The sequence below is a fragment of the Xenopus laevis genome, chromosome 1L (genome assembly GCF_017654675.1).
Source record: "Xenopus laevis strain J_2021 chromosome 1L, Xenopus_laevis_v10.1, whole genome shotgun sequence".
Classification (NCBI taxonomy): domain Eukaryota; kingdom Metazoa; phylum Chordata; class Amphibia; order Anura; family Pipidae; genus Xenopus; species Xenopus laevis.
Window position 1 is genome coordinate 47,233,169 of NC_054371.1, and position 9,017 is coordinate 47,242,185.

A 9,017-nucleotide genomic window follows, 5' to 3' on the forward strand; every position below is an offset into this window, starting at 1 on the left:
GAGGGCCGGTGTAAATTTGAAATGGCCGCAATTGGTCCCCGGGCCGCACTTTGGACATGCCTGGTTCATACTCATATTTGTCCAAATGGATTAATTTTGGCAGGATGGGCCTACCAAACTAAGCAGTTGGGCTTCGATGTTCTGGCAGCTTACCATTAAAAATCCACAGGTTTGAACTAAAAATAAAAAAAGTCTTCATTTCCTTCAAATGACTTTAAAGCTTTTGCAAAATAAAAATGTTTATTCTTTATAACAATTACATTTTCTCTGTAATCTGCTATATGGTCTCTGCCCTGTTCAGTAAGCATTGATAAGCACAGCACCGACCTGTTTTATCACATTCTTATAATACTTTGTGGCATTCTTCAGATGCACTGCCTGTATGTTTCTAATAAAATAAGTGGCAGAAATGTCCCCACATACAGCCTCTTCGTTTGTCTATGTTGGAAAGACTACATATTCATCTAGCGACCATTGCTTCTGCAACATATTTTATTATGCCATAGTCAGATTGTAATAAATAACTGCAATATATAAATCAAAGATGCCCAAATTATTACTTTCCAGCCATTACTTAAAAAGTTAGTCTTAAAGGGAAGTTGACAGCAAAAAAACTTCTTTTAAAGGAGAAGGAAAGCTACTGAGGCATTTTATCGCCAATAGATTAGCTGCAATAGTGCAAGCTAGAATGCTATATTTATTCTGTAGAATGTTTTACCATACCTGAGTAAAAAGCTCTAGAAACTCTCTGTTTGTTTAGGATAGGAGCTGCAGTATTAACATGGTGTGACATCACTTCCTGCCTGAGTCTCTCCCTGCTCTGGGCTCAGATTACAGTAGAGAAGGGAGGGGGTGGGGAAGAGGAGCAAACTGAGCATGCTCTTGCCCAGGGCAATGAGGTTTAAGCTGAAGGCAGGAAGTCTGATACAGAAGCCCATGAGTACACAATAGAAGGAAAGAAATGCAGTGTTTCTTTTGACAGGGGACTCAGAGCAGCACTACTTTGGGGGTTTACTGGTATATTTAGATGGACCTTTCTGATAAGGCTTACTTAGTTTTAACCTTTCCTTCTCCTTTAAAAAAAAAAAATGATTCTTGATTTGAAGTTACCTATATGTCATGCTGACTGTTTTCTCCTTAAAGCTTTTTTTCACTTCATAAATCCAGTTCTGCATGCGACTGTGGCAGCCAGACTGTAGCTTTCTCCTGCTTCCTGTCAGAATGATGATGTCATGCAGTGGGCGGAGCTTCTCGTTCAGTTTCCCTTTCAGCTTCTCCTGCCTGCTGCAAAGGGCCTCTCTCTCTCTCCCTCACGCTGCCCCCCCTCTTTGTAACTAGATAGCAGACTGCTGCCTGCTTTAAAGTACTCCCACCTTACATACATCGAATCGAGTTACAAAGAGGGGGGACAGCGTGAGGGAGAGAGAGCCCTTGGCTGACTAACATTTATTATTTACTGGATTATTACAAAGAATTAAAGGGAATGTACAATCTACTTAGAAACAAGGCAAATTGTCATATCAGATGTCAAACAGGTGGCACTGGGGGGCATACATACACTGGGCATCATTATTCAAGGGTCCCTAGAAGCCATGTTGAGTACTTTGCTTGAATTTTCAGGTAACCTGAAATCTGTAGCATGTATATGGGCCAAAGTAAAAATGTAGAGTCTTATTAGGAAGTTGTGTTCTCAGAACCCTTAGAGATATAATTTCCTAAAACATATAATATCTGCTCTGCTCGTCTCAAAAGAATTTGGTGGCAACAAACAACCTGTGTGATCCATCTTAACAACCCGAACAATATTATACCTCCCTATTATGCAGAGCAGCCAAGTCACTGGACAGCAGTTGCATGTAAAAACCGTATAATTTACACACATCAGTGTCAAATATACCTGCGCTAAACACTGTTCCTCCCCAGCGATGCTTGAGTTCTGTATCTGTCTCGGGTTGCTATGGTTAAGACTCGCGATATTCATTCTACTTCTCTCTCTGCCTTTCAGCCTATAGTTTATCCCAGTGACGTGCTGGGAGCAGTAGTTTAAGAGGCTTAGGGGCACATTTACAAAGCTCGAGTGAAGGATTCGAATTAAAAAAACTTCGAATTTCGAAGTGTTTTTTTGGCTACTTCGACCATCGAATGGGCTACTTCGACCTTCGACTACGACTTCGACTACGAATCGAACGATTCGAACTAAAAATCGTTCGAATATTCGACCATTCGATAATCGAAGTACTGTCTCTTTAAGAAAAACTTCGACCCCTTAGTTCGGCAGCTAAAAGCTACCGAACTCAATGTTAGCCTATGGGGAAGGTCCCCATAGGCTTGCCTGCGTTTTTTTGATCGAAGGATATTCCTTTGATCGTTGCATTAAAATCCTTCGAATCGTTCGATTCGAAGGATTTAATCGTTCGATCGAACGAATAATCCTTCGATCGTACGATCGCAGGATTTGCGCTAAATCGTTCGACTTCGATATTCGAAGTCGAACGATTTTAGTTCCTGGTCGAATATCGAGGGTTAATTAACCCTCGATATTCGACCCTTAGTAAATCTGCCCCTTAATGTAGTAATAACAGTACAATACTTGTATTAAAAGGAAGCTTTGATCCTGCGGGCAGTCTGGCTGCAACATTCGGCCACAGTCGGATGCAGAACTGGATTTATGAAGTGAAAAAAAGCTTAAAGGGATCCTGTCATTGGAAAACATGTTTTATCAAAACGCATCAGTAAATAGTGCTACTCCAGCAGAATTCTGCACTGAAATCCATTTCTCAAAAGAGCAAACAGATTTTTTTATATTCAATTTTGAAATCTGACATGGGGCTAGACATTTTGTCAATTTCCCAGCTGCCCCTGATCATGTGACTTGTGCCTGCACTTTAGGAGAGAAATGCTTTCTGGCAGGCTGCTGTTTTTTCCTTCTCAATGTAACTGTCTCAGTGGGACATGGGTTTTTACTATTGAGTGTTGTTCTTAGATCTACCAGGCAGCTGTTATCTTGTGTTAGGGAGCTGTTATCTGGTTACCTTCCCATTGTTCTTTTGTTTGGCTGCTGGGGGGGGAGGGAGGGGGGTGATATCACTCCAACTTGCAGTAAAGAGTGATTGAAGTTTATCAGAGCACAAGTCACATGACTTGGGGCAGCTGGGAAATTGACAATATGTCTAGCCCCATGTCAGATTTCAAAATTGAATATAAAAAAATCTGTTTGCTCTTTTGAGAAATGGATTTCAGTGCAGAATTATGCTGGAGTAGCACTATTAACTGATGCGTTTTGATAAAACATGTTTTCCAATGACAGGATCCCTTTTGAGAAATGGATTTCAGTGCAGAATTCTGGTGGAGCAGCACTATTAACTGATTCATTATGAAAAAAAAAATTTTTTCCCATGACAGTATCCCTTTAAGGAGTTTAAGGAGAAAACAGTCAGCATGACCTATAGGTAACTTCAAATCAAGAATAATTTTTTTAAAATAAGTTTTTTTTTTTTTGCTGTCAGTTTCCCTTTAAAAATAAAAAGTCGTAGAATATCAAAATCCTAGTATAAGTTAATTCTACGGCATTTTGCAACTGATTTTGGTTGCCTGGTAGTGGCCCAGACAGCCAGGTAGCATTTTCAGTTACAGGATGGAATGAGCCGAATTTCTAAAACGGCTGGAGGGCCATAGTTTACGCATGTTAGATTATCTGGGTTTAAAGTTGAGTATTTTAGGAATTTGTTCGATGCAGGTAACAGGGATGTCTGTAAAAAAAATTTTTTTATGTGCTTCTTTATTATCTTGTTTTATGGGGATGCAAAATAATTTTTTTTTTTTCTTCGAGAAAATTCATTCTCAGGTAATAATGAATTTTTAATAAAATATTTTTCATTGTAAGGATTTGGATGTTATTTATCGTTTACAATACAACCCAGGTTTTCAAGCAGATTTAAAGACTTGCTTGTTAATCATTTAAATGCTTATCCTATAAAAGGTTTTTTACTCTAAACATCCCCCAGAATAAAATACTGTCTCCCTGCATTGAGCCTTATTTGGTTTCTAATTTACAAGTGGCTTAATTTAGCAATTTTTTTTTGTCTAGAGTGAAGCTCCGCCCCCTTTTTCTGAGTTTCCTTTTTATCTTTGGCTATGAAGACCTCGAAGAGGTGCCTAATACCTCTGCTTCAATAGAAATCAATGACTCATTCAGTGTAGGCACCTCTTTGAGGTCTTTATTGTCGGAGAGAGGAGCTCGAGGGCAATAATATTTTTGCTCAACAGTTGCCCTTTAAGTCTGTGCAAGTAACCAGGCAGCTTGAAATCTTATAAACGTGTTCACGCTTTTTGTGCAGGTCTGTTGTCTCTTTAATAAATTGGACATTTTCTATAGAAATGGTGCATTAAATGATTTCTATTAACTATTAATAGTTTTATTAATTAGGCATCACATAACTAATGATTCATTTTCTAATCATGTTTGCAGTGTCTGAGGAAGATCATAGCAAGAGAAGTTCCTTTGCGTGTGCTATTTTGAGCCACGGAGAGGATGGTTTGATTTATGGAGTTGATGGTCCTATACCAGTAAAAAATCTAACGGATCTCTTCAGAGGAGACCGATGCAAGACTCTTGTAGGAAAACCCAAAATATTCTTCATCCAGGTAATTAGAATTTGAAGTTACATATGGAGTTCCAGGGTCATGCATGAATATTTTTTTGAAGTGGAACATTTACATATAGTATGCCGACATATCTCTAGATGAAATTATGCATCTCTTGTGTAAAATTATATTTAATGACAGCCCTGGTTAGCTATAGCTCACCTTATCATAGAATACAGGCAATGGAAATGCTATATACGATGTTTAGGGATTTTATTGTTTGTAGAAGGAGTCCTGCTGTTAATTTTGGGTGCCATATCTAGCATTTGCTGGAAAATATTTAAACATTCTATTAGCTTGCCCATAAGGTACAAGACATTTTATTCTTATAGGAAAATGGAGAGTGTCAAAAATTATAAAAATTGTTTAAAACCTCATCCCCATATTTCCATTTTATATATTGTGAAACATTTATGAGATTCTCAAACCTGTAGCAGCATAACATTTACTTGGGCACCATTGCTGTGCTGCGGTAAAGTGTTCTTGTCCTTCAGAATCTGCATAGAATGGAAATTCAAAGAGTTTGGCAGCAAGTGAAATAAGTGAAGAAATCTCCTGCAAAGCATATAAACCCATAATGGCTGCAGTGCTTGCCAAAGGCACATATCCCACAAAACAGAAATATTTAGAAATAGGGTAAAAATCTAATTTGGTTGCAAAATATTTAGTTAAAATTCACTTGTATTATGCAGTAGACAACATATTGTAAAACAACTCACAGTTGGTCATCCTTTTTTTATTCTAAGGGGCACATTAAGTATGGGTCAAATATCGAGGGTTAATTTTAGTTCGATTCGAAGGTCGAAGTAGCCAAAAAAAACCTTCGAAATTCAAAGTTTTTTTCCTTCTAATGCTTCACTCGAGCTAAGTAAATGTGCCCCATAGTGTTCGTGGGGGGGGGGGGGTTAAACTGTTATCTAGTTGCAAGGAGATAAAGTAGAATGAAAGGTAAAATCATTGAGGAGTGCTAAATTTTTATTAAAAATGAATATGCCACCATGGCACGGAATAAGAAGCAAGTGGCTATAATCGCCTGGGGTTGCCTAACAATTTATATACCAATCCCCACCCCCATGATCCTACTTTTTGTTCTCCTTTTAATACCGAAGCTAATAAGAGGAATTTTGATATCAAAACAGAAGATAAATAGTAGAGTGAGCACCCTAAAAAGAGCAGAGTGAGCACCCTAAAAAGAGCAGAGTGAGCACCCTAAAAAGAGCAGAGTGAGCACCCTAAAAAGAGCAGAGTGAGCACCCTAAAAAGAGCAGAGTGAGCACCCTAAAAAGAGCAATAAAAAGTTTGATCCTATCTATAACTTAAAAGTTAATGTAAAAGTGAACTTCCACTTTACACATATGAGAAGCCATGATAATAGCACAAAGCCAAAGGCCTTATAACAGGAGTGCCCATACTTTTCTAATGTGAGGTTTATACATTAAGTGATGGCGTCCCATTAGGATCCACATCCATAAAAGCATTGTTAGCATTCTGTTCCATAGAAACAATTATTTAAATTTATTGATGGGAAATTGTATATTGCTATATTTAACAAACAACTATTCCTTATGTAACCTTAACATAATAAATATCTGAATGAAAAGAATGAAACAGGAGGGTGATTTAGAAAATCTGTTTGTTGACAGTGTCTTGAGATCTACTGCTCACAAGCTAAAGGTAGATCCAGATATACCTTTTGGGCACCCCTGCCTTATAATATACTAGCGATGATGGTCCTGTTTATCATTCAGAATACTTTATGGCAAAGTGTGCATAACAGAGTTGAAGTTTGTTTCCTTTAAATGTCTTTATTTTGGATGTTTCTATTTCCATTTCCAAAGGCATGCAGGGGAACAGAACTAGATTCAGGCATTGAAACAGACAGTGGCAGTGAACCAGGGGAAGAGACCCATCGGATTCCAGTGGAGGCCGACTTCTTATATGCCTATTCTACAGTTCCTGGTATGAGAATTTTGGCTCTTCAGCAATTACTGGTTTGAAGGGAACATATATATACTATTTAAATGGTTAATTTGTTTCATCTATGTTTCTTCTAGCTAGACTGACAAATTGATCCATAGCTTTTTCTGCCAGAGATAATTACTTATAACATGGTCGTTTGTTTTCTGGATAGTCGGAGATTAATAGTTGTTATATGCTGTTTTATGAATTTATGTATGAAAGAGGGTATTCATAACTATTATATTGTTACAATTTGAATAATCAAGGGTTTGATTCTCTCTATTACAGCTAGAATATGTTTTATCAAATTACACTAATGGCAGTAAAATATTATAATCTTTACAAAATGTGGGGGCATTTAGGTATTTGAATATCTTGGGTTACTGTTTTGGAAATATCGAGACCGAAGGAAGCTGAATTAAAGGCTGTAATTGATTACAGTTTGTTGTATGCTGTGCATATTCGATTCGTTCCTTCAAGAACTGGAGTAGATGGTCGTTTTGTAGAATGAGTTGTCTGCCTATTCCTTAAAAACAGTTGAGGACATTTAGAGAATTATCACATAGGATAATGTGTGCCAGGAGGGCATTTGAGGGGATGCTTTAGAACAGGGGCACTGTTCAATTGTAAAGAGGTGGAGAGCAACACAAGCTTGAAAAAAAAAAAAAAAAGCTTGAAAAAATCCCTTGGGATGCCAAATAAGTGCTGTGATTGGCCATTTGGTAGCTCCTATGTGGACTGTCTGTCTATAGAAGGCTCTATTTAGGCAGTACACCTGTTTTTTATGCAACCAAAACTTGTGTCCAAGCCTGAAATTCAAAAATAAACACCTGCTTTGAGGCCACTGAGAGCAACATCCAAAGGGTTGGTGAGCACTGTCGTTTGGGGATCACTGCTCTAGAAGATTTTGGGACAGAGAGAGAACAATACTTTCTATGACAAGCATAATTCCTTTTTTTTCAGATTGTGAGCAATTCACTTATCTAGCAAATGGGTAGAGTTTTTAGCTCACAGGACCTCTAATCCCTCTAATTTCTTCTTGGCTATGTGCGCAAAAAAAATCTTTTGTGCGCACATTTTAAACTTGTGTGTGCATTTTTAAAAACTGTGCTCAGGTCAGAATAAATGGAAATTTTTTTTGTGTGCACCACAATTTCTTGTGAGTGTACAAGAGTGCACAGCTTAGAGGGAACATTGCACAGGAGCCCCCCCCCCACTGTATGGAGGGACAGCACCAAAAAGCAGAGTATCCAGGAACACACATCCTAGTCTGATGGGCAGCACTGTGGTAAAGTGGTTAGCATTGCTAACCCACACAAAAACCAAGGAAAGTTAATTAGCTCTGCATAAAATTGTTCAAAGTGAGTGTGAATGCGCTATGGAACCACTGGGGTTGGACTAATGTGAATCAGATATAATCTATATAAATCAGAAATATATATAATTTCTGTAAAAAGTGCAGTATAAGATGCCTGTTTGATATTTTTGTAAAGGATAATAATGACAGGGAAGTATTTTTTTGGTTAATGTCTCCCAGTGCTTGATATCCTGTAAACTTCCCAGAAAATAATACATGATGTTTCTGCAATCCTGTTGGAACTTTGGGCTTTATGTAATTTTAACCTTGTGTTTCTTTTTAGGGTACTACTCATGGAGAAACACAATGAATGGTTCCTGGTTCATCCAGTCTTTGTGTGAAATGCTAAAATTATATGGACCACATCTTGAACTTATCCAGATTCTGACCTGTGTAAACCATATGGTAGCTCTAGAATTTGAGTCTTTTTCAAGTCAGCAAACTTTTCATGCAAAGAAGCAAATTCCTTGTGTTGTGTCCATGCTCACAAAAGCCTTTTACTTCTTTAAGTAAAGAGAATAATTAAGCGCCTTAACTGCATCATGAAACAAAGTAGGATGCACCCAGCAATTCATAGCAATCCTGTATCATTCATTCCATAGAAGTGGAACCCACAATCAAACGTAATCTGAAAAGACTTTGCAACTGACAAAAGGAATAGTGAGTTCACATACACCATTGTATTTTTCTGGCAGCTTGTTTGTCAAAGGAGAGAAAATAGAAAGATAAATGGGAGCACTCCCCCTTCTCTCACCTGCACGTGTAGATTCAGCAAACCTGTGTGCTTGCACGCAGAAAGCTCCCGGTCCAGGCCAATATCATGTAGAAACAAACCTAAAAATTGCGGAGCATGTCGGTAGCTGAATCTTAAAATCTTCATTTATTGGAAATCATTAAAAGCATAAATGACAGTGACATGTACCCCTACGCTTGACGCGTTTCGTGGCGTCTCGCCAACTCCCTCAGAAGCATCTGAGGAAGTGGCGAGACACCATGAAACACGTCAAGCGTAGGGGTACATGTCACTGTCATTTATGCTTTAATGATTTCCAATAAA

General features: G+C 38.1%; 1 protein-coding gene across 2 annotated transcripts in view; it reads left to right on the plus strand.

Annotated features, from left to right (window-relative positions):
• Nucleotides 1–8,668, plus strand: part of casp3.2.L (caspase 3, gene 2 L homeolog) — a 28,115-nt gene extending 19,447 nt beyond the window's left edge. Inside the window, exons 5-7 of one of the 2 annotated variants that reach the window (XM_018251735.2) lie at nt 4,469–4,644; nt 6,483–6,603; nt 8,244–8,668. In XM_018251735.2, coding sequence (XP_018107224.1) covers nt 4,469–4,644; nt 6,483–6,603; nt 8,244–8,473 — 527 coding nt within the window. In that variant the 3' untranslated portion in view covers nt 8,474–8,668. 2 annotated transcript variants of the gene reach the window in all.
• The last annotated feature ends 349 nt before the right edge of the window (nt 8,669–9,017 follow it).